The sequence below is a fragment of the Camelus ferus genome, chromosome 23, assembly GCF_009834535.1.
Source record: "Camelus ferus isolate YT-003-E chromosome 23, BCGSAC_Cfer_1.0, whole genome shotgun sequence".
NCBI classification, from domain to species: Eukaryota; Metazoa; Chordata; class Mammalia; order Artiodactyla; family Camelidae; genus Camelus; species Camelus ferus.
The window spans coordinates 338,725-365,224 of record NC_045718.1 but is presented as its reverse complement, the minus strand read 5'-3'; the positions used below and the strand labels follow the sequence as shown (position 1 = coordinate 365,224).

Here is a 26,500-nt window from a genome sequence, read left to right as displayed (position 1 = left end):
AAAATTTTTCTCTCAGTCTTTTCTCCTATTTTGATTCAAACATAAACCTTTCCACAGAAAAGAATGCATCTCAGTAAAGTCATAATTATCAGTGGAAATAAATGAGAGCAGTGTGCTGGGTGATCTGATTTCTTATGCTGGGTTTCTAAATCACTTGGTAACTTCCATTTCAGGATCAAGCCCCTGACTCTGTTGCCCAGATTAATGCTGAAGTGGTGTTCCTACCTTTTCACCAGGTGGCGGCATGGCCTGCAGGGTGTTTACAATTTAAAAATACTCTCAAGTCTTATAAAGAGAAAACGAGTCAACTAAAAAAAAACCTAGAAATCCCTGGGTATTACAAACCCAGAAACACAGTCATTCCAGTATCAAATGCGTGACAGAGCTGCTGGGAAGAAGAGGGAGCACGCTGAGGCAAATTCAAAGTGTAAGATGCTCTGGTCCTGCAAGACGTAAGCACAGGAACCCAGTGACTCCAGGGCAGCAGAAAGTCACGCAGTGGAAAAGAGGTACAAAGTTCTGTGGAAATGAGGAGGAAGAAGGGAAGACTTGCAGTCAGTGGATCATGAGAGGGTTCTTGGAGGAGGCAGCATTCGAGGTGGGCCTTGGAAGATGACTAGGATTCTAGAATCCATGAATGGGAGCAGCTCTCGGCCGCTCAGACCCAGAAACAGGGAATCCCAGATGTCTCATTTGCACTAAAATCCAGCAAAAAGCAAGCAAGGAATGGAAAGCTGAGTTGGATTCAAAGTTGAAAGTTCTCAGGGAGAAAGCTTAAGAGTTTACACTTGGTCCCAGCAGCCTCAGTCTGGGTCTCCTTAAACCAGTAAGGTTACTGAGAGCCCCAGAGAGCTTTAGCTTAGAGTTTAGGTTGTATTTATCGATGATTATGGTATTAGAAACTGAAATTGAGGAAATGTTACAAATATTTGTCCTAATTCATTTTAAAATAAAAATAATAAACCCATCACGTTAGTATTTTCTGAGAAGGTATCTGCCGAAGCAAAACAAGACACTCAGCGGGAAGAGCGGCCCCGCACGCGTGCAGCCTCCTCCGCGTCCAGCCAGGACGCACTTCCCCGGTCAGCCTCGGCGGCCCAGCCACCGGGACGCGGAGTTTTGGCTGAAGTGTGTGAGGAAGACCCGGCCTCACACAGACAGCAAGGAGGAGAAGGGAGAGGCCCTTGGACCCCCCCCCCCCCGGGAACCGCGGTTTAGTTTGGAAGGCGGGTGAAGCAGCTGGTGCTTCCTGAGCAGGGAACTGACAGGCTCAGTCTTGGGGACGATCAGCTGAGAAGTATGTGGTTATTTATGGGGAACAAGTATGAATTATTTATTTTTAAAATCTGAGTGTATTTCTCTTTCCTTATTCCTTCAGTCATTTCTATAAAAGACAAAGCAAACAAAAGCCCCTACCACAAACAGGCAGATAAATGGCTATGGATGCTCAGATAAACTGCAGGCTACCTTTTCCTCCTTCTAAGAGCTTCTTAACAGAGAGCTTCGGGAGCGGCTCGGCCTGCAGCGACGAGACTTTGGCGGCCCGGGCGTTCGCTCTGCTGTGCAGCAGAGTCTGAAGCACGAGACAATCCTCCAGCTGTTTGAGCAGGAGCTTCCAGTACTCGGTGTCAAGAGAAAGGGCCTCCCAGGAATCAGTGAGGGCCTCCGAATCAGCACCCGGAACTGTCTGGGAAAACTGACAGAAGGTGCACAGGTGAGTCTCTGGCCAAGGTTCTGGATCAACATGAGCGTGAGCGAGCTTTCAACCTGAAAGCTGGCAGACAGGCGGGGTACGTCACAAAGCAACTCAGAGATGCTGCTGCACAAACACTTCAGCTTGGCTGGAACACGAGGGTCGGGGCAGACAGGAGACTGGGGGGCAAGGATGACGGAGCTCGGACGTGCACGAAGAGACCTGCAGTGAGGCCCCCAGTTGCATCGTCGGACACTGCAAAGTTTCCAGGGCCACCCCAGCCAGGGCCACCACCTTTTCTTCAGGATACTGACAGTTCTTCAGAAAGTACTTGCCAGTGGAAAAAGGATGTCTTAAATTTCTCTGTTCGTTATTATAAACATTGTAAGCCAGTCATATTAAATTTAGCCCACAAACCACTGAGACTGACAGTGTTGAGTGAATCTCCACAGACCTATTTAGGTGTTTCATCCAATTTCATGCAACATTGCCCTAGAAAAAAATTATTTGATCTACCATGAGATATAAGGGGTGTTAGTCTTTTTCTTTTTTTAAAATAAATTTTAGTCTTCAACAAGTGATGAAAAAAAATTACAAAGCAAAAGCAAAAGGAAACTTTCATTTGAGTCATTCAAACTACCTGCAAAACCACCTTTGTTTCTAAAATGGGGGTATAAACGCAACTGTAGAACTTCCGAGCAGGAAGAAACCTGCGAAATAATGCCGTCTAACCCTGATCCTTCTGGGTGAGGAAACTGAACCAGGACCCGCCTTTTAAAGGGTCTCTCCACGAATCACCAGCTGTCGGCAGAGGGCAGACCTCTGCTGTCCAACTTTAGTGCTTTCCCCTTACGCCACGCGGAGACCAAGTTCAAGGATGCATGTCATCTGAATAAACAAATTAAGGACAGCACCCCTCATCCCAAAAGAGACAGGTAGGAACCTGCTGGACACACATTTCAAATCCTAGATGTTGCACAACAAAGAAGACAACGCGGTCCAGAAGGTAATGGAGAGCTGCCCCCTCACCTTCTTCTCGGTCAAGTTGTTGGATATCTGTGCGGCCACAGAGTGCCCCACGTGCGCGGACAACAGAGCAGCCCCGTTGTTCTCAGACTGGATACAGGCCGTGCGCATCTGCTGCCACCATGGGGACACGGACTGGGAGTCCCAGGTCTCTTCGATGGCCACTGCAGGCAAAAGGGGAAGGTTGAACAAGAAACTCTGAGCTTGGCGATTTTTTTTTTTTTTCGGTCCAACCTTTGACGTTAAACATAATGTTAAAACTAGATTAAAACTAGATTCCCTATTGATGCATTTCTCTATTTCTAAATGACTCGGAAAATAAATCTACAATTTATTTTATTTAGAACACTTACATTCCATTTATTTATGCTATTAGTCATCTTGCTTCTGAATCAACTATAAATCTCTGTTTGGAATATGTTCATTGTTGCTGAAAACTAATACTATTGAATACTTTAACATAACAGATTATTATTCTTATCATGCCAAAAGAGTAAGAAAAATATTGCCTCCACTAGAGTAGATTTGATTCACCTAAGTTGAGAAACACGTAGTGTTCCTATCATTTTTGATGATGATGCAAAAATACAAAAATCTAAAAATATTTAATTTATTTATTTATTACTGTATTATTTTAATTATTTGTTTATAATTAAACAAAGGTGGTAATTAAGGAGGTGGTAATTAAGTTTATTTTTAGGGGAGGTACTGGGGATTGAATCCAGGACCTCATGCATGCTAAGCATGTGCTCTACCACTTGAGCTATACCCTCCTCCCCTCCAAAAATATAAATTTAATTTTCATAAAGCACACTTTGAATGCACTCAGAGCTATCTATGAATACATAAAAGGATCTCTCTAGTGAACTGTTACATACCCTCTAGTCTACTTTTGCTAAGTACCCTCCCTCCCCTCTTTGTGGAATTTCGACACTGAACTTTGTTTCCAGGAGCCGGAGCCTGAGACCTGAGAAGGCCGGACCACAGCGGCCCCGGCACGTACCTTTCATCTTGCTCAGGAGGTACAGCATTGTGTGGAGACAGCAGACAGACTGCGGTTTGTCCAAAATATCTTTTTCCTTAGAAAGCCAAACACTCAGGAGCAGAGACTGAAATCAAATTTAAATCTTTCTCAGTCTAAAAATATATTTAACGTAAACATAATTTTGCACTTTTCTAGAGAGCGGACGTGTATACATGAGTGATTCAGTCCCGCGGGCTGGGAGATAAAATGCTTGCTTGTTACATAAGGTAACGTGAGGGGCAGAACAGAGCATCTTGTCTACTTTAGAGATTCTCCATCATCTGCCGGGGATCTAAACTCATCTATCTCCACCGCTTCTTTAGGTCAAGTACTCCCCCCTTCAGTTCGAGCCCCTGTGAATGATCATCAGAAAGGACACTACCGTGACAGCATGGGTCACAGTGGACTGGCACAGAGCCACTGGGTTAGGACTGGAGGTTACAACTGGAGGGTCTGGAGCTGTGAATCTAGCCCTGGCCATGGCCATATGAAGACACGGGGGACTAGGCAGCAGCAAATGAGTATGTAAAACTATCAAACTCCCAATCACTGACAGGTCATGAGTAACGGATTTTAAACAAAAAAAACCACTTAAATTGACAGAAGAGACTTTTAAGAACCAGCATATTGAAGTTAAATTTAAAACATTTAAGTAAATTCATAAAATTTGTACTCAGATTACTTTGGGATAAGGAAAAATTTAAAGGCATGGTGTCCCATCTGTAAGTACTGGTGTGGATGAAAGGCCTTGACTGCTTATAATTCTGCAGTGCCTTTATGTTAAAAAAAAAAAAAAAGCTCTAAAATAAAGGTCAAACATCAGTTTAAATGCATTAGTACAAATAATTTCCAACAATTAAGACAATTAGGAAGTTGGAGAAGTGTGGGAAGGATATCAACTTAGGAGGTTGACCTAAGGTCGGGAGATGTGGGTACCCGGCAGGGATATCATCCCATTCGATCCTAACCACCTCTTGTGCAAAGACGATACCCAGATTTTACAAATGATGAAAAGGAAAAGTAACTTACGCAGCACCACACAGTTAATAAGTTAGAACTACAGTCTGAACGCAGAGCTGCCTGACTGTAACACACATTTTCTTTCCTCTCTTTAAAAATGCATACGTGTACATATAAATTTATATACATATGTAATTTTACAAATATAAAAACATACACCGTTTAAAGTGTTCTATTTCTCCCTTATTTGGTTTAACTTGTCTCCCTTTCTTTAACCCTTTCACATCTCTCCCTTTATCAGCCTCCTTTCTACTTCATCCTTTACAAGAACCTTTTTATATTTTCACAACCGAGTGTGTCCTTTCACATTTGCCCTCGTATGCCTAAGACAATGACAATGTTAACAACAATAAATGCTAATGGCTATGCAGAGCTTACTATGTGCCAAGCCACTAACTGCTTTTCTAAGTACAGACATACAGAGAGTATATGAAGGGGGGACGGAGAGGAGGGGGTCACTGTTTTACAAGAATGGGGTCATATTATACATTCTACTTGCTACCTAACATCCTGTGTCATCCATAAAGCAGCAACTGACTGTATTCATTTATCAAGGTTATTTCCTATCTTTTAGACTGCCTTTTAACCTCATAGTGCACTGCTGCTTAATCACTAGGCAGGTTAAAAAAAAAAAATGGGTTGCCCACATAGGCAACGAAGACATTCCATAGTGACTTGGAAATTACTCTGTCTCTATCTCGATGTTTTGTGCACACATGTGCTGTGAAGCAAATCAAAAGGAAATGAGGGGAGATGGCAGAACTTATCTTTCAGGTTCACAGCTAAGTTGCCATTAGACTCACTCTGATTAATTCTGAACACAAAATGTATGACCAGGGCTTATGTTAACAGCACAGTTTCTAAACACACTGCAAGGTTAGAGTTTCTCAAAGCTTGATTCACGTCCCCAACAGCAACCGAGTTTCAAAGTGTTCATAAAGACTGCCAACCCGAAGGGTTATTTTAAACTTCATTATATTTAGACAAATTAAATGTCAAGTCTTCGCTCTCTCTTCACACTATTAACTCTTCTACCTTCTTCTCCAACTAACCGGTTGCTCCCCCATCTACCACCAACTTTAGCAGATCCTAAAACAAACAAACAAAAAGAACTTGTTCTTCTGTTTAACTCTCTTTCCCTGTCTTTCCCATGCCAGCCCTTCTTCCTGCCTCTTGCCCAACAAGGTAACCTTTGCTTATAATCTAAAGAATCATGCAGTAATGTATCTTTTAAAGATTGGCTTTTTTCTACTCCATATATTTTCCTTGTTCATCTAATCTGTTGCTTGGATCAGAAGTTCACTCCTTTTACTGCTGAAGAGCATTCCATGGTTAAGGATATGCCACAGTCTGTTTATCTGTTCACCCGCTGAAGGGCACCACATGGTTTCCAGGATTTGGCTATTATGAGGAAAGCAGCTTATGCACATCCATGTACAACCAATGTGTATTTAACTGCTTTACTTCCTGATGACATAGATACTATACAGTGAGGTAGACCCGAATCCATTTTTAAAGGACTTAAATGTTTAATTAAAAGAATATGTCAACATAGTCATCAAGTTCATAGAGGTGGAATGCCCACATCCTGGCCAAAAACAAAGATGCGAGGGGGCGTGTGACAGTACGTGTATGTGCACATGCAGGGGGCAGTAAAGAGCAGAGCTGGTGATGGTAGGGGATTCCCTTGCCCTTTCCACAAAGGGCGCAAACTTAGTGTGTGGTCTTTCCATTGGACAACTCTTTTATTTACATTTGTTATAGCACAGAGATTAAATCCTAGCATACATTCGAAGTCGGGGAATGTGTGATAATTCCATAGTGCTTTAAGGGAACTTTATTTTGTTTTCCGGATAAGAACTTCTAAAATTCTAATATGAACATTTTCACTGATGGTCACAGTCCATTATAAATGCATGCATACATGTCAGGTTCTTAATTTATTTTAGGCCAACCATGGAATATGCTGGTTATAATTTACAGAGAATGAGAAAAATAAGATAATATGATTCAATTAAATATGGCGATGATAAATTTTCTGATCATCTTTAGAAAGTTTTCATGTATGTCCCAGAATATACTTTAAATAATGCTTTAAAAAAAAAAAAAAAGACTGACACTTCCCCGTGACATGAGCAAGGAAGAGCAGCACCCAGCAACGAGAACCCTTACCAGCAGCAGCTGGGGGCTGAGTCCAGCCGACTCCAGGGTGCGGCACATATCCTCAGTGGCGCTCTCTCCATGCAAACACTTCCAAAAGAAGAAACTGCCTAGTGAAACAAACACAAAGCCAGTCACCAACGACTCTTTACCATTTGGACGAACCATTGCCCTGAATTGCAACCTGGAGTCCCAGAGAAGTGAAACACGACGAGAGAAGAGAGATCAATGGTTCAATTTGCTTAACTGATGAAAGCAGAGGGTATCATTACACGTCTAACGCTGTCTCCTAAGTGTACTTTTTTTTTTAAAACTTTTTTTGTTGAGTTATAGTCATTTTACAATGTTGTGTCAAAGTGTACTTTCAATTCAGTCCAGCTTTTATGACACAGTGCCTACGTATCCAGAGTATCTTTGGTTGGCTGTAAAACATATATTAAGTCCTTTGGTTAACTGATTTCAAAACAAACTGGATCTCTGAGATGCTGTAAGCTCCTCCCAGGCTGTCATCTAGCAGAGGGAGGGTTCAAAGAGCAGTTTATGATTCTACCTACCTAAAGCCACATACTCCTCCTCACTGGTCTTCTTTATGTTGATCACATCTTTCTCATATTCTAAATATTCCAGGAATGTTTTCACAGGCAACACGCCATCCTTAACATCAGAAAACCGGACAGCAGTCCTGCTGTTCTCTTGTTTGTACTTCTCTAATAACGCCTGGAGCTTCAGGAATTCTTTTTCATCAAGCCTTAGTAACACAGCCAAGTCCTTAAAAACAGGAAAAAGAGAAGTTCTGAAGAGACCACATCCCTTTCCATGACTCTGCCTTATGTGTCAACACTGTCCTCTAAGCAAAGATGACTTTTTAATTAATGTGATGTGCTTAAAACTTGACTCTCGTGGGGAGGGTATAGCTCAAGTGGTAGAGCGCATGCTTAGCATGTATGAGGTCCTGAGTTCAATCCCCAGTACCTCTTCTAAGAATAAATGAATAAACCGAATTACCTCCCCCCACCAAAAAAAAAAAAGAAAGAAAGAAAAGGAATGGAAAAGAAATTTTAAAAAAAATTTGACTCAATTCATGAGTACGTTATTTAAATAAACTAATCTTGAAACACTACATATTACTGAAAGTACCATTTTTAGAAAGTTTCCTGAGATTATACTCTCCTAAAATGTCTGAATTTTAATAAATATATATTATTGCTTAATCAGGAAAAAAATTTTAAGGGTGTCAACTGAAACTCTTGTGATTCTGAGGAAACTTAAGAACTATCTGAATGCATAAACACTGTAAAATAAAAGCAGTGGAAAACAGTCCTCACTGTATCTACATATAAATCCTCTGTGGCCCCTCAGGGATGGAGAGATTGAAAAGTCACACACGTACACACAACACACACGGTTAAAAGACCATAAATTTGCCACAGCAAGCAGAACTTTCTTCCCCTCACGCTACAAGATTAAAGCTGCATTCTTAAACAAGAGCAGTTTTATTATTTATTTACTTATGGTTGTTATTTTTAAAAACAAGTAGAAAACCCCAAAATGCTACTGAACACATACAAGCAGTTCAATGCCAGACTAAACTTATACACAAGCTTATATGAACTAGGTCCCAGAGACAGCAAAAATGAGTTCATTCAGATCTGAATTTTAGTCCTGTATGTACAAAATTAACCATCAGCCTAGAAGCTGACTGCTGCTTCTTTTAAGGATCCAGACAAGTTTACAGCAAAATATGGTTTCAGTTCTTCCAAACTGTTTTAAAAATGCAAAAATAAAAATAAAAAATGACAATCTGCCAACTGATTTTTAAAATTCTGTAATTGTTTTATTCACTATATTGGGACTATTGTGTGGAAATGAATTCTACAGGAGATTATTAATGCCATATATTTCACTTTCCTTGGCAGGGTTCAAGGAAGAGTTTGGATTTTACTTAAAAAAAAAATTAGGCATTGATAAATCTATGAAATGTCTAGGCAAACATGTAGCCATAACTTAATCAACTCAATCTTTCCTGTTGCTCAAAATGATTTTTAACTATTGGTAAAGTAGACAGCAGAACAAAAGTTCCTGAAAAAAAATGGCTTTGTCATTTATAATGGCAATCACAGAATATTACTGTGAACAAATTGTTAAAATGCTTTATAAAATCCACCTATACTTAAAAAAAAAAGTTGGAATGTGTAGGTTATTTCCAATACAGAGAGTAAAACCTTGTCTCATTTTTCTGTTTAAAAATCTTTATTTATGTATATATATTTATAATAAAAGCCATCCACATTAAAACTCAATTAACTTTCAGATATACCAGATAAGTTTTTTGAAAGCATTACCAGGGATGTGACAAATCACTAACATCACCTTAATAATAATTTTCCTTTAAATAAGTAAAAGACATGAGGCCCTGAAGCCAGACAACCCGCCCCAAGGTCACCCAGTAACTAAGGGAAGAGAGGACAATATTTCTCTCTATTCCCTACTAAGAGAAATTCTATTTCTCTGCATGGAAAGTAAGAATTTTGTATATTCTCCTCAGAAATGAGCGATATTGTATTGTAATAAAGATTACAAGGTGCTATCATATCACTTCCTTACATTTTACAGAATAAAAACACAGATCACTTACTACAATTATTTTAAGCACTTTGATGTAAGATAGAGTATTTTTTAAATGCATTTCATTATGTAGTAAACAACAGAGCAGTGTGAGTTTGCTGACAACCACATAGAAAAGCTGGTCTCCTCTGTTTAAGCAGAATCACTTTTTTTCTTTAAAAGAAATTAAAGTTTTGCTACTTCAGTAATTTGTATAAATTTTACTTGGCAAATCCTGTCCAGAAGAAGTTGTATTATAAGAAGTAGCTTTAAAAAATAGGTTAGGAAAAACCCAAATGCTTTTAGGTACTGAAAATGGATTAATAATAAATTCAATATTCTAGCATAAATAATATAAATTTAACAGGAAGGCACAGAAAGCCAACAGGGGGGTCTTGTAAAGAAAATAAAACTTTGCACTTAAAAAAAATCTTAATAATCTACTTCTTTACTACCAATTAAAAAAACTAAAAATAATCAAAGGGATTATTTTGTATAATGAGTAATGGGATTACTCACATTATCAGAGAATGGCGTGTCTGAATGAAAATCAAGGGAATTTAATTGACTGACAGACTCATAAAGATGAAGTAATTTCAATTTACTGGCACAAAACTGTAGCAATCCTTCATCAACAGACTCAAGCTCTAAAAGGTAGAAGGAGAAAATACATTAAAGAGATATATTTAACAGACTGGAAAAAAAGGCTTTTCTTTCATTAAATCTCTTAATATTACATAATTCCTTGAGGTTCTATTTTATTAAATATTGGGCAGCTTAAGCTATAATGGATTAAGATGGTAAAAATTTTTCCATCATGGCAAAATATCTGAATTTTTAAATGGAATAAGGTGCTCTAAGAGCAGGGAGGAGAAAAGAAAGAAGAAATGTATCACTCAAATTTAGATGAATGATTTGGAGACGGCTTTGAACATATTCTCCCTCACCCCATAACTCATACGTTGTCTATTATGCGCACATCCTGAGAAAAGACAAACAGAAAGTTGCCTGGCTCTCCTTATTACCACGGTGTGAAAGATGTAATAATGCAGGCAGAAACTGTGGACTGTCACAGTTGTATCTTCAAGAAAGGCTGACAAAGAGACCAAAAGTAGAATTCCATTTAATATCCTCCATCAATTAGTTTTTTTCCAAGATTAATGCTGGAAAAATACTCTCTGTATAATATATTCCTGTATGATAATTTAAATATTTCTAATACAAAACAAATATTTAAACTTTAAAAAAGCAGACACTGAAAACTCCCAGGAATTCTGATATGGAATCCAGTAAGATGGAAGACTGAGTTCTTACAGCCACGATAAAACTTAGTATACCGAATGACATTTTTAGGAATCTCATTTATAGGGAGAACCTGAAACTAGTTATAGAACTCCAACAACAGTGTTTGGTTCACTCCCAGGCCAGTAAAAGATAATTTTTAATTTAATAAATTTTGATATTTTGTTAAAGCCTTGAGAGGTGGGGTGACTTTGTAAGTGTACTGTATTTTTTAAAAGAGGTATTTCTAACAAGTTGTGTGCAATAAAGGAGATCACTATTTACCAAAAGTCAGCTCTTCGTATGTGCTGAAGAAAAAAAAAAATCTCAAAATTAGGATGCTTAAAGACCTGAAGTAGCATATTATGATTTGTTTATTAAGCCACTTTAAGTTGGCTTAAATATAATTATAATTAAATATAAAGCTGGCTTCATATAGTTTACACAACAAACAAAAACTCATGACTAGATGAAGTCAGCACACCACATGCTACAATTTAACTGATACTAGGAATTAAGAATAAATTAACTTTTGCTAGCTCAGCTGCACAGCACATGGAGCTACAACACAAGTTACAAATCTCATTCTTTTCCAGACAAATAAATTCTGAAGAGTAAAAACCAGCAAACTCAGAATTGATCATGTAATCACAGTCTGTGACTTTGGAAGTCCTAACTCCATTCATGAGGGACGCAGATAAGGAAATGTGGATTCCATACATTAACAAAACATTAATCAAAGCACGGATTTTTTAAAAAATCATTATCTCAGTCAAAATGACATTAAAGAAAGCCCCATCTACAGAAATCTCTCTCTTTCCATAAAGTTAAATAAAACACAGTGGCAGTAAGAGAACCTGGTCGTTTCTGCTTGCCACCTGCTAATGCGTCCCCTCGTGCCAGTGGCTTTCACGCTGCTCTAAACTGTATCACGCTGCTCTAAACTTTTCATCATTCCCTTCTGATAACCTTCCTCACAGTTGATGGATTCAAAAGAAAAATACTTACGGTGAGAAACAGAGTCACCATCTTCAGGGAAAGTTCAGATGAAGATCAACTGCATACAATGACCAGGGAATTAAAAAGTCCCCAATACTAACGTAGGAAATCAGCTTCCTTCTGTCTTATATATTATTCCCACATTAAACAAACATGGTGGCATCATAAGCCATAATAGCTTTCTATAATCAGTACCAAAATTTGAGGTGAGACTATATATATACCTCCAGTTAGTACAAACCCCATTACCTTGATTTTTTAAAGTGTCCATTAAAGTCTGAGTGATGTTTCTAAGGCAGGAAAATGGTAAACGTTCACTTGCCAAAATGCTTTCCAATGCCTAGAAGAAAGATATGGAGCAATTCTTGTAAACAGAAGGCAGTGGTTTGGTTTTTTAAATTTTACATTTATGCCTACACTTGCACCACCCCAAGTCTCAAAGGGACGCTCCACTTTAAAGATGTTTCCATGTGCACACCTGAGAATTAAAGCTGCATCACGAGTAACATGTAATGCATTTCATGTCGTGCCAAATACGGTACAAGGACAAAAGTCTGGACTGAGAATGAGACAACGAGAAGGCAACTGACGTTCAACAGAATGGCCAAGACGAAACAGAAACAGAGATAAAGCTATTCACCAGTAAGAGTCTGAGTCTATACCACACAGGCATGAGTGAAAAGCAGAGGCTGCTACTGTCACGTCGATGATAAAGACCGACGACAGCTTAGTCACTGCAGCTGAGCACGGCTGGCTGGCTCCACTGGCCTTGCTAGACACGGATACTCCCCACCTCCCCCCACTGCCCCGCTTCCTGCCACTGGCAGGTATTTGTGGCACTATGTCAGTTTCCCAATTTCGTTGTTCCATGATGTAAGGTAAGAAAGGTGGTAACAAAATGAGAAGAACTGTGTGGGTTATGACCCTCCCCTTCCACGAGATGCCCTCAACTGCCTTTCCACAAGCCCACTTTGTCACAAGGGCTACCTTTAATAATGGAGACTCTGCCCTGAGGAAAATGAGAGCCAAACGGCAGTATCAGTGGAATAGAAAACTCGATTAAAAGTCCCAGAGACCTGCCTCTTCTACAATAAAACAATAAACAAGTGTTTCTGAAAAATGACTGCCACAGTGAAATGAGAGAGAGAAAAAGAAATCAGGATTCACTAAATCACCCCACTATTTCAGATGCTGTCCGTTATGAAAATGACATATTTGGTAAGATCACTGCATGAAGGTGCTTAAAAAAGATAAAGAGGAAGAAGTTGGGGTGTTATGACTAATATACATGAAACAATTAGAAAACAAGGACAGCTGTCCCTCTGTATCCAAGGGTTCCCCATCTGCAGATTCAGCCAATCATGGATTGAAAATATTGGGGAAAAAAAATCCCACAAAGTTCCAAAAACGCTGTGCAACTGTTTGTTGTGTTAGGCGTGTTAGGTGTTACAAGTAACCCAGAGATGATTTAAAGTCCACAGGAGAGCGTGCAGAGGTTATATGCAAATACACCGTTTTACGGAAGCGGCTTGAGCACCTTCAGATTTAGGTATCCGCAGGGGGTCCTGGACTCAACACCCCCACGGATACTGAGGGACAACTGTAGTCATCAGCTCTCTGGTTCTGATTAAAAGCAGAGTTCAGAGGCATCCATGAGGACTGGGTGTCACGTAAGAATTTATAGTCAGAACTTGGGCAGCATTCCAAGGGGTCTGGATAGGAGGAATGGGAGTAAAAGGAATCATAATGAGCTACCATATTATAACCAGGAGCCTGGCAAAAGGTCACAAGTCTGGCGATACCATGGGAGGCTGAGGCTGTGAGGCTACACGGCCCCTTCCACATGTAAGTGGGAACATAAATTAGTACCAGTGTCTTGAGAACAATTTATCATCACCTGGTGCAGCCGAAGACGCTCATACTCTAGCAACTCCACTCCTGGGTATACGCTCAGGAGACACTCTCGCATACGTACACCAGGAAACGTAGAAGGAATATCACACTATCACTGTTTGTAACAGCAGAAAAACTGGAAAGAGCCTAAATGTTCACTGACAGGAGATTAAACAAGTAACTGTACTCGCAGACTGGAATTCACGTAGCACAGAACGCGAGTCAGGCGCGACTGCGGGCATCAGGCGCATGGCCGACTCCCAGAAACAGTGTTGAAGGAATGAACCAAGTCACAGAAGAAGACAGCATGACTCCATGTACATAAAGTTCAAAAAAGGGGAAAATGGGTCAATGTGTTTTAAAGGAGCCATACAGAAATGATGTAACGATAAAGAAAAGCAAAAGAGAAACATGAAATTCTGAACACTGGTTACCTTTGGGATGGGAAAAGGGGGTGGGCTGGAGGAGGGACATGCAGGGCTCTGGAGAGTTCCTGGTAACAGTCTATTTCTTGAGGCAGTGCTCATACACATCTCTGTCTTATTTAATTTGAATATATGTTATGTATCGGTTTGTGTATGTGTATAAAACACATGTACTTACATGTATGATAATATTACTTAATTTTTAAAAAAAGAGACAACAGAAACTTCCACATGGAAATATAAAAAAGGATGAACATGAATAAAAACACAAAGAGAAGACTTCAACCTGTCATGTTTGGAAGGAAATAGGAAAATAAAGGTTTTGTTAAGAAGGACACATACAGCTACTCAGCAGGGAAGTTCATTAATCGCATGCACTTACTTGCTTTTTGGTTGCAGGGTACTTAATATCAAGAATCAATTCTTTTATTTCTCTTTCAATCAAATCTAAAAAGACAATGAACCAAAGTTAAAAATTTCTACTTTTATTATAGGTGAATTTTATTCTGAGAGAAAAAAAACGTGTATTTGTACTATCAGTCAGTCTAAAGGGTTTCTGGGTTCTCTTAGAAATTACTGTTTTATTGTTACAAATTTTCACACTCCCGCAATGGCCTGTTTCATCCTTTAGAGCATTTCGAGTAAAAACTACATGATTGCTTGTATAACATCACCTCATTCCAAAAAGGAGCTGCATTAGCTCATAAATGAACTGAAGTATTTTGATTGCTCCACTGAGAATAGTCTTATAATTTAAAAAATGACCTAACAGTATGCTTCGCTTTTATTAAAAGACACCTACCAAGATTAGGAGATTTTGCCTTCAGTAAGGCTCCCAGCTTCTTCACTAAGTGCATATCCTTGGCTCGTTCACTCTTCTTATCACTACAACAAGAAAGCCCACAAATCCTTACAGAATGCGAAACTGTTTCCCTTCTAATTCTGACTCGCTCCAAATTTCTTTCTCCTTCCTATTCTTTCTATTTAACTTTAAAGGTATCAGTCTAATGAGAAAGGAAAATAAAACAACAACTGCAAAACAAAGCAAAACAATCAGCAAAATAAGGGACAGGGAGAAGTCAGCAGGAGGACAGTAACAGGCTGGCCCGTGACAGTACTTACCTCAGTGCTAAGTGGAAAGGAACGTTCACTGTTTTCACACTTCCAGACACAGGGTCAACCAGACAGATCTGGTAAGTCTGCGGCTGCCAACTCTGGCTGGTAACGTTATTTAAGCCCATGATTTTATAACCAGGATACAGAAGCCTGAGGAAATCACATACCAATATGGTAAAAATCTCAGCGGAAGGGGAAATGTCAAAAGCTGCTTTTATTATAGCTTGGGACCCCTACATTATTAGCGATTCAGGAGCATTTAATGCGGCAAACAAATACTAGCTGATACCAGAAACATAAACAAAGCAGAACCCGACTGACAGGTTTCCACCTCATTCAAATGTGCTAGAAAATGACATGAACACAGTCAAGCCTATCTTGCAGCGGCAAACCCAGCATTCACCTCACTCGGCATCATCACCAGGGGACCGTGAAGGGATCTCTCTTCCCGAGCCTCCAGCAGTGCAGGTGGAGGGAAGGGGACCGACGGCAGCACTAAAGCTACCTTTAACTCGGTAGCATATCGAGCCTTTTCAATCAGATTCTTTTGTTATTTAACAAACACTTAATCCTTAATTATATCCCAGGCATTTGCAGGAAAAACCATAATAAAGTGCATTTCAATTCTCAAACAACCTGCGATCTAATAAGTAGCTTTAAAATTAAGCTTTACTTTAACAAAAGCATTCCTTTCCGTAACCAGGAAGAGGCCAGGGTTTGCGGCTTACCTGCAGTGCTTTCCCACGTTGAAAGCCCCGACTCTAGGTCCCTGCTGTGTGCTCCACACTTCTAAAATCCCCCTCCGTGGTGCATAGATCACAAGGAACTGGGCCACTCGACTTGGACCCTGAGGACTTCCAAAGGGGGAGAAGTCCCCCTTTTCTGGCACCCTTTCATGGAGATCCTCCACAATTTGGATCCAACCAGTCTGTGCATCTCGATACCCTTGGAGACACAGAAAAGGAAAGCTACTTAGTTTTCTCATCAAGGTTTAGCAGCAGCCTTCTGAAGCACTCTGGGATATTTTCATGGGGGGGCAGAGGGGTTCTCAAGAGAAGCTATAAAAGTTCATTATTGAGGGTGGGTAATAGCTCAGTGGTAGACAGCATGCTGAGCATGCATGAGGTCCTGGGTTCAATTCCCAGGACCACCATTTAAAAAAAAGTATATTATCTTTTTATTATGAAATATCTTAAACAGAAAAGAAGATAGTAATAATGATAATAAATTTTGAATCAATCACCAAGTTATTAAAAATTAGTATTTTCTGTTTGCCTCTGATCACTGTTTTCTTTAAAAAGAAAAGTTATCATGGAGGTTTTGTGAGCAACCTTCCCTGATTCCATTCCCCTCCCTCCCCCTCTTTAAGAAATTTCTTCCCATTAAAAAACTCTGGGGAGGTTATCAGGTTCAGATTGAAAATAAAAATCCAATTAAAATATAAGAAAAGATCCAATTGATTTCCTGCAATTCAAGTCCCTTGGGGGTGTGCAGACAGAGGGCAAGCGGGCTGCAGAAGGATGGGAAGCAGGAAGATGCAGCTGACACTGCCTGCCATCCGAGGGTGGCCCCTCTCACAGGCAACTGATCCCTGTCTTTGCAGAATGGGGAGGAAAGCAGACTGCATCAGATGCAGAACAACAGGCAACAACGGCAGCAATGAACTGCCACGGTGGATTTGGACCAGCTGGTATACCTGTCTTCTATACTTTGCGAAAGTCTCCCTGATAACACACCCTTGATGTTATTGCAAAAGACAAACACCAAGGAGAAACTATGTATCTGCAGCATCCAAACCTATCTCTAAAGACACTTGAACACATGGCTGGTAAACACTGCAGGAATCCTTTGGCAAGAAGGTAACAGTGGGCTCAGTCCAGCCCAGAGTACTTAATGTCCTCAAATCCATTTTTCCTCACAATGCTAAATAAAACAAGACCAGATTGCACTAAAATTGTGGTTTCTAACTAGTAGTCTGTGCTGACATGCTGTTAACCAGATAATTTCACACAACACGTTCTCCCTTCTTCCTTAGTCAAGGAGATTTTATTTTATTCAGGTTGACAATGTGCCTATTTTCAAGTTTCCCTTATAGTTAGGTATGGTCATGTGACTAAGTCCTGGCTAATATATTGTAGAAAAAGCTTGGTAAAGCTTCAAGAAATATCTTCAAAGTGGACCAAGTTGTCAGTTCTTCTCTTCCCCTTCTTCTGTCCTGGGATGCAGGTAATGAGGCCAGGAGCTTCAGCAGCCATTTGAACCATGAGATAACCTTGAGTGGGGAAGCTACATGGAAGGAGACTGAGCTCCTGAGTATGTCACAGTGATAACATATCAATCCTGAACTTGGCTCTGTTACTTGAAGCTAAATGCAACTCTTAACTGACACAGTTACCGAGAAGCTTAAGTGAACTGACCTAAGCATATGGATATGGAAGCCAAGTTAGCCAAAATGGATTTTGCTAGGTTTGGCCATCTTAAATCCCAAAGACTCGACATTCTAGACTTGGGAAGAACATCTGACTCAAGCATGGCCTTGCAAAATGCAATGAACCTGGCAGGGGCAAGAAACTGAATTCAGGAATTGAGAATGACAGTAAGAATTGAAAAGAAATACAGAAGGAAAAAGTTGAAAGAGCCAAAGAGTTAGTCACACTTAAAGGATGTATCAGTTGGACTACTGGGTCAAGTGTTGCTGATCTGAGTTCACGTTAAAAAAAAAAAGAAAAGAAAGAAAAGAGAGAATAAATAAAAAGAATTAAACAGTGTTATTAACCAGAAGTGAAGAAGGATAACATTGCTCAACTATTGGGGTAAAAAGCAAATTAACTTTTTTCCTGGATTTTTGTAAGTACCTTTCCACATGCGTATTGCAATTCCTCTAGCTACATCCAACAAAATAACTCTGCCAAAATCATCTGTTACGGCTGCCAGTGTGTTACACGGAGACAGACATATACTTTCACCATGGCGTCTAGAATCTGGAAGTCCAAATCTAATAGTTAAAAGAAAATAAGAAACTCAAATCAAAGTCCGATCCTCAAGTATATAAAAGAATAATGAATGCATTAACAAAACAGTCTGCATCTATTTTTATATAGAGAAAAATGAACCTTGTATGGATTAATAGATAATTTACTAACTAATCTACACCAAACATTTTGCAATACAAATGCATAAAGGAGTTTCTCCTATTATAAAATAAAAACACCTAAGTTTCATTTCAGAGATTTTCTATATAGAGATCCATAACTTTATATCTTCAGAGAGTATCAAGTACAACCATCTTTCCTTGATTAAGTGACAGGTCACAGGAAACAACACCCTCCTCACAGCAAACTCAATTTTGGAATACTCTGCCCCTACACAGGCATCTTTTTGTCTATTTTAAGTTCTTATTTCTAATCTGTTCTATTTTTTCCTAGATGTCATATCTTGCTGATACCAATGTACCTGCTTAAAGCAAGGACTTTCCTTCTTCCTAAATAGTTGTCTGTAAACTGCTCTTGGTCTATAATCAATTTTATTAGAACTGTGAGTAAAATAAAAGTGAAGAAGTACTGGAAAAGGTCCAGAAGAGCTCATTTTGAAAAAAGTCCCTGAGACAGAGTTACACCCCTCTTACATCTATTGGATGTAGAGGGCCACTTGGCTTATTTCTTGATTCTTGGGTGATTTTAGAAAATGTGATGTGTTATAACACAATACTTTAAAATGGGGGGAAAAAACCATAGAAGAGAATCTTCAATACATTTTAATGACAGATAACTAGTTATATCTCTTTAGTTGAAGGACATCAAAGACAGGGGAGAGGTTTCTATTTCCCTTCACGGTGGTACTTTATGTTAGGCAATAAAAATGATTTCAGAACAAAATCAAGCAAAAATCACGGCCCCTCTCCCCAAAACCTGAGGAATCCACTGAATATCCATCAGCACTAAGGAAGTAATAAGCAAGCACAAGCCAGTGTACTGAAGAGGGCCTGGATGCACGTGGCTCCTGGTTTTTGTTTTTAAAACTAAGTACTTTTTAAGTTTCTACAACTTTCTGACAAACTAAACTTTTTACTGAAAAAAATTCAACAACCATCAATAAACCAATTTTCCTGCAACGTAAGCTAAGTGCATAGGTATTTGTAAAAAAGCGCACTCAACAAACACACACTGAGAACCTACTATATGACAAGAAGAGAGCTGTGAATAGAACAGGCAAGGATCACCACCCTCGTGGAGTTTACATTCTGGAGGAAAGAATGAGTCCTAAGCAAATGGCTTTCAGAAGCTCCAAAGACTCAGGACATTAACAAATCAGCTAAGCACGCAGACACACCGTACATTTCTAAAATTACTAACATGTGAGAAAAGCATGATGGACTTGCCTTACAGCTAATGGGGTAGCTGGTTCAACCTTGGGTTTTTGCTTCTGGACAGCTTCTTCTTCATGCCTGCTCTTCCAACCAAGCCAACCACTGCAGGGGAAGAAAATTTAAAATAAAGCCAGGGCTGACAGCGTTTTAAAACACAGACTATCAAAACTAAGCGAGATACAAATTACATCATCTTAACTGTGATGTCCTTACCTGGCAGCGTTAAACAAAGCAGAAGTGAGTTTACTCGCTACAGCGAGTGCAACGTGAGATAACAGTGGTTGTGTGCTACCCTGAAAAACAGAACATTTGAAAGAGCTGAAAAATACAGCATACTTTCTAAACTAGGCTTACTTTAAAAAGGTAGAAGGTAGCAATACAATCAAAAGTTTTAACTCTGCTAGTTTAGAGGTAAAATCACTAGTGGTCTAGCTTTATGATTTCTCTTGAAACTGTAATTAATTTTAAAAATGTAAACTAGGATATTAAAATGGCATCATTCTAGAAGGGCTATCGATTTCCTATCCACACACAGCTGACTCTTCCCCTCTTTTTTCTGATATATACTTTTAGTAAGTAAAAAGATGGTTTGGACAATTCTGAGATGTGTGCTTTTTAAGCAAAAACTAGGAACTGCCAAATCTAACACCTAACCTTCCCCAGTCTCAGGAAGCAATTTTCACCACTTTATCAAGAATACTTGGCAGCCTGTTCTGTCTTTTTACCTCCTAATTTACTCAGATCCCTGGTGGGCTGACATCACTAACAACCCTAAGCTTCTGAATATTGCAGCAATATTTAAAGACAACTCAGCTAACCCTAACCCACTCAGGGCACCAGAAACAAAGAAGGCTGTTTGTTTTACGCTGACTTTAGCACCTTTTCAGTTAATCTAAAGAACTTGGAAGAAAGTGAGTTGAGACTAGCTTACACTGAAAGTTAGAAACGTAAACTGCTTCCGATCTTTCTAAGGTTGTTACCACACTCAATTTGCAAATTTGCTGAAAAATCAAGAGTAGCCTTACTCATGATCAGTGATGAAACTCTTACCTCTAAAGCATAGAAGAAGCCTGTGAATGGACTGGACCCTACAGTGATATACTGAGACATGGCGGGCGGGCTGTTTTTAATTGTTGCATTAAATCCGCCTATATTGGAGGCAGTCTTCATTTGATCAAAAGCGGACAGAGTCATAATACCTAATGATAAAACAACAACACATGATTTTAATGCACTGAAATGACACTGTCATTTTAGGTCATTCAATTTTTATTTCAACTCCATTCTAAGAGATGCTAACTGCTTAGTTTCATCTAACAGACAAAAGTCATTTTTAAAAGCTACAAAAATCAATGCCATAAAACATTCATAAGACACAAAAACTGCCATCCATAATCCCTCTAAACTAATAAAATATTATCAAACAAAATTTAAATAGCAATTTAAATACAAAATTCAACATGGCACAAGAAATACGGAGCCCACCAATATCTCTGGGTGTAAGCTCACTTCTTCAAGGCAACAACTCAAAGTTTCTTATGCTGCTTTCCAGAAATGTTGTATGTACATAAATGACTGCACACCAAATAAACTGATGTATGCCTTGTTTTTTAATTTAATGAAATATCAAGGAGGCATGCCTCAGTCTTGGCAATTGCTCAGAGTATTCCACTGGGCGGCTACGCCGTAACTGACCTGACCTTCTAGCGGACCTTTAGGTCGTTTCCCACCTTCTGCCATGACAAGTAACACTGCAAGATAGATCCTTGATCTTTCTTTGCAAATCCATATATCGGTTCATCTGTACAATAAATTCTCATAAACAGAAGTACAGGCTCAAAGAGGAGCTATTTTTTTTTGAAAATCTTAAAAATACTGTGACACTGCACGCCATAGAGGTGGTGCCGATTTACATTCCCAACCAAAAAGGTGAGAGAGCATCTGTGCTCCCGTATCCTTCCCAACACAGTGAAGACAAGTACTTTCAGACATCTATCTGCTCTGTAGCCCAGAAATCCCCAGCCCTTTATAACGAAGAGCTACTGTTCATGTCCCCGAGGCTCTGAGAGCAAAAGGAGACAGCCTGAATGCTGCCACCACATGCTGTGGAGCATCAGAGAAGCCAGTGACACTTAAATTCACCTGGGTGGCAGGGCGGTGGGGGTGGGGGGGGAGTGAGCTGAGAAATCTAGAAAGTATCTAGAAAGTAAAGAGCTCTCCACTAGACTGCCACGTATGTGGTCTCAGGCAGTGTCTTCAAACTTGGGTTCTCCCGGTACCTGAAGATACCTGGTTGAGAGGTTCTGAACTCAAACACACTGTAGAACGGAACATGACTTACACTAATTTTCTTATCTATGTGTTGCCTCTGCTCTGAATGCAAGTGATCAAAACCTGCATTGCTCCAGAACATGAGTCCTGAGAAAGGAGATGCCTTTCGGGAGTTCATAAGCACACCACTTACTGGATCCAGGGATTAAAGTCATCAAATGTTCCTTGTAAACGCTGAACAATTTTGAAAGGTTAGTATGCCTGTCTCATAATTATGAATGAATTCATGAGTCAATATACAAAATGTTTTTACTACATGAAAAAATTGGCCTAAGTTCTGCCTGACTCTACCAGCACAAAATCAAAGGGTGAATGGTGTTGAGTATAAACTGAATTTTAAGTTTTAAAATACTTTCTAATTTAATTGGTGGACAGATTTTAAAGAGGGAAGAAAGGAAGCAGAAAGACCAGTTAGATTTTTTCTCCCCTCAATAGTTCAGGCAAGAGAAGATGGTAGTTTGGATTAGCATACTGACAGCAGTGGACATGAGAGGTGGTCAGATTCAGGATCTACTGGGGTGCAGCAGAGACAAACGGTAGCTTGGACAAGGAGCATGAGAAAAAAAAGGAGTCAAGAACGACTCGAACGCTTTTGATATGAGCAAGAGAAGAAGAGAGCTGATACAGACCAGACAGAAGCAAAAAGGAGGCACAAGCCTGATGGGAGGATATCAAGAATCCTGTCTCAGATGTGTTAAGTCTGGATATTCAGGAGGAGTCGGAAAATGAGTAAGAAGCTTAACAAAGAGGCCAGGACTGAAGCCAAAATGGAGACGCTGTGAGTTGATTTCCTGTTCTTGTGTTTCTGACTTTTGAAAGTAGGAGGTGGAAATAGTTATTCTCAAGCATACCCCAATCTGGCTTTCATCCCCACTGCTCTACTTAAACTGCTCCCATCACAGTCAATGAAGAGCTCTAGGTCATCAAATCCAATCCACCATGTCCCTTCTTGAACTCTGTGTGGCATTCCACAGTTAACCATCCCCTCCCAAATTTATATCCATAACCCAGACCTCTTTCCTGACCTTCAGACTCATCTATCCAACTATCTACTTGGCACCTCCATTTGGATGTCCGACTGTGTCCGAAGTTAACTTGTAACAGACACAACTCTCCATTCGTCCACTCCAACCTCTGCCTTCTCCTTTCAGCCACAGTCTGATCATCCACTCAGTTGCTCAAACCTAAAAACTAAGAAATCTTTGATCCTTCCTTTTCTCTCATTTCTCACAGTCATCCCTTAGGAAGTGCCAAATACATCTCACTGTCAACTTCTCCCCAGTGCCACTGCCTCCTCCTAGACAAAGCCATCCTTCTCTCTTCCTGCAGCAAACTCCCTGCTGGTCTCCTCGCTTTCACTTTTTATTCTGCAAGCCTCTCTCTGAAGAGCAGGCAGAGTAATATTGTTAAACAGTCCATACTTAAGACTCTGGCAATGACACCCACTGCGTTTAGAATAAAACCTCAACTCCTCACCCCTATGTGATCTGACCCTAGTTTATGTCTCCATACTTCCCTGGTCCCATTTCCCGCTCACTCCTTCCAACCAAGTCACACCGACCTCCTTCCCAGTCTTCCAGGGCCTGCAGGCCTCTATGTCTGCTGCTTCCTCTGCCGGGAATGCTCCTCCTACACCTGTTCATGCGGCCTGCTTCTTCGCATCCTTCATGTCTCAGGAGAGGCCTGTGCTCACCAGTCTGCCCAGTTCCTTCTGCCTTTACTTTTCTCATGACCCTCTGCTTATTTTCTTCATGATACTTACTAATATTTTGTTATTACCATATTTATTCATTTGGTCTAATTGTTTATTTTTTGCCTCCCCATCACCAGAATGTAAGCTTCACCAGGGCAGGTGTCCCGTCTGTCTTACATTTCTAGCACCAGTATCTCTAGCCTAGGACATAATATTCATTCATTTCTTTGTTGAATAGTTAATAAGACCTTTAAATAAAGATGTACATACCACTAAGCTCAATGCACCTTCCTTTTTTTTTCCATTTTGTAGGCTGGGAGATAAATGAATAGAATAATATTTTCTATCCAATCATTTCTCCTAGCCTGTTTCAATGTCCCAAAGTTTAATTAACAGAACAGGGAAGTTACCCTGAACTGAACTCAACACTTTGGAATCTCGCAACACTTTAACATTAGCAAAAAAGTAAAGACAAATGGAAGTGTCTATCAATAAGGTGCTTAACACAGATTAGAGGCAGACCTCAGAGATACTACAGGTTCAATTCCAGGTCACCGAAATAAAGTGAATATCGCAACAAAGTGAGTCCTGAATTTTTTGGTTTCCCAGTGCATATAAAAACTATGTTTACTCTCTGTTGTAGTCTGTTAGGTGTGCAACAGTAGACATCTAAAAACACAATGTACAAACCTCAATTTTAAAATGCTTTACTGCTAAAAATTGCTAAGCACCTTCTCAGTCCTCAACAAGTCATAATCTTTTTGCTAGTGGAGGGGTTGGAATATTTCAATAATTATCAAAACATGACACAGAGACACAAAGTGAGCAAATGTTTTTGGGAAAATGGCACCAACAGACTTGCTCGACACTGGGCTGCCACAAACCTTCAATTTGTAAAAACGCAGTATCTGTGGAGCGCAATAAAGCGAAACACAAATAGTGAAGTCTGCCTGTATTCTGTGCAAGAAATGCAACAATAAACAAAGAGAGTTGTCTGTCAGGCATCTTCTGTTCCCACCTCTAGATTCACACTCCTTCCTTCTCTCCCTGCTGGCCCCCAGGAGCGGGGGTGCACAAGTCACTAACCTCGACTTCGAGTTGGGTTCAGACAATGGGAAGCCCCATCAGGAGATCAAAGACAGAAAGGAGAATGAAGCCAGCACAGCTATTCCGCGTGGCCACTGGCCAATAGCCATCCTGCTCTTCTGGCACGATTCTATGATTATCTCCAGTGAGCAGAATTTAGGCCTAGGAACGGTTAACAGCTGGACTGCTAATCAGCCCCGAGACGCTACTCTCCCTTGTGGTTCTCCTCTGCCACATCTGCACAGTTTCTCTGCAAATAAAACCTTTTCAATTATTTCAAGGATGCCATCTGTCTTCTAGTAGCACTCCAACAAAATGTATAGCTAGCAAAATTGTTGTGAAAGCCTCTTCATGGATTAGAGAAGGGCTACAATATAGTTGGCAGGATATAACCCTACTCATGAAAACACATCTGTACGTAACCATACACACGTTACACACGCACTGACACATGTACGTCTGGAAGGATGCTTCCCGAGAGGCCGGTGGTATCTCTAGGTGGTAGATCTAAAGGGCTACTTTTTCCTTCTTTCTTTATATGTTTGTATGCTATTTGAAAATGTTAACAAGCATCTACTACACTATAACAGGAAAAAATACGTATGTATTTTAAAATGGCATTTCCTTCTTCCCCACCCACATTTCTACGCTTAATTCAGAAGTTCATTACTTCTTACTGAGATAACTACAGCTTCCTGACTGCACCTGGCTTCTAGTCTTGACCTCCTACAATGCAACCCCTAAACTTCCACCAAAGTGATTTTTCTAACAGGCTCAGTGATACCATTCTCTTGCTCAGAATCCTTCACTGACTCTCAGTGTGGCTGGGAGAAAGATCTCAACTCCTCTGCAGAGTTTACTAGGCCTTCAGAATCTGACTCCTGCTTACACTCTGGCCTCCCTCGTGCCAGCCCTCCTCATTTCCAGCACTCAGGGCACGCCTAGCACCTGCGCGCTAGACTACCCAGGTTCTCTGGGTCAAGTCCTACTCATTCTTTCAATCTCGGACTGAAGTCAACCTCCTCTTTCCTGATCCCTCAGCGCAAGGGGCTCCTCCCCTGCTCCCACTACAGCTGGTCCACCTGTCTGCTACAACAGTCGTTATGCTGGGGTACATTATTGTTTCCAAGTATTTCTTCCAACTAGCCTCCTGCTTCCTGACAGCAGAGACCATGTCGTTCCATCTCTGCATTTCCGAGACCTAACAGTCAGCCTTCATATACTGTTTGCAAGAAGAAATCTGCTTTTATCTATATTCTGCTGGTTACATTTTTATAAGACTGATCTATCTGGTAATTATATGAATTAAACTCATCTGCATAAAAATTAAGTTGAATAGTGACTGACTTAAAATTGTAACATACTGCTGCTGAGGGCATAATCATTAAAACTACTATTTCTTAAAGACATTATTAACCTATGAGAATCTCTAAGTCTGAACTACTTTCCAAATACCTCACTAAACGCAATGCATTTTTCTTTTCACGTAAGAATAAATCGGTATTTCTAACAAATGAGATACTTCAATCAAAGTCTAAGAAGTAAATTCCAAAATAATTAGAACTAGTAATGCTTACCAATACTAGCATGATCAATAATTGTGTCAATATCTTGTAGACCCCACTTCTTATAAGCCAGCGGTGGTGGCTGTATGTTCTCATTGCCTGATGCTGCAGCTGTCAAAGATAAAAATCAGACAATCCAAACTTAAATAATGGAGAAAATGAAGTGTTACCAAAAACATCAAAAATGTAATAACTTGATTTATTATTCTAAAATTTCA

The 26,500-nt window shown here is 39.9% G+C and overlaps 1 protein-coding gene and 1 non-coding gene across 4 annotated transcripts in view; both read right to left on the bottom strand.

The window, feature by feature from the left end:
- RAB3GAP2 (RAB3 GTPase activating non-catalytic protein subunit 2) overlaps positions 1–26,500 on the bottom strand; it is a 75,272-nt gene that overhangs the window by 16,904 nt on the left and 31,868 nt on the right. For all 3 annotated transcript variants that reach the window (XM_032466750.1, XM_032466748.1, XM_032466749.1), the window contains 16 exons: positions 26,295–26,393; positions 20,658–20,806; positions 19,821–19,900; positions 19,620–19,709; positions 18,097–18,236; positions 15,970–16,186; positions 15,248–15,391; positions 14,928–15,010; positions 14,508–14,572; positions 12,057–12,147; positions 10,047–10,174; positions 7,478–7,691; positions 6,936–7,033; positions 3,723–3,828; positions 2,723–2,883; positions 1,468–1,696 (listed from right to left, as the gene is read on the bottom strand). In XM_032466750.1, the coding sequence (XP_032322641.1) occupies positions 1,468–1,696; positions 2,723–2,883; positions 3,723–3,828; positions 6,936–7,033; positions 7,478–7,691; positions 10,047–10,174; positions 12,057–12,147; positions 14,508–14,572; positions 14,928–15,010; positions 15,248–15,391; positions 15,970–16,186; positions 18,097–18,236; positions 19,620–19,709; positions 19,821–19,900; positions 20,658–20,806; positions 26,295–26,393 (2,094 nt within the window). The remainder of the gene's footprint in view (positions 1–1,467; positions 1,697–2,722; positions 2,884–3,722; positions 3,829–6,935; positions 7,034–7,477; positions 7,692–10,046; positions 10,175–12,056; positions 12,148–14,507; positions 14,573–14,927; positions 15,011–15,247; positions 15,392–15,969; positions 16,187–18,096; positions 18,237–19,619; positions 19,710–19,820; positions 19,901–20,657; positions 20,807–26,294; positions 26,394–26,500) is intronic.
- On the bottom strand, positions 23,936–24,067 carry LOC116659442. Its single transcript, XR_004314835.1, has one exon. It is a non-coding gene; the product is annotated as a small nucleolar RNA SNORA36 family (small nucleolar RNA).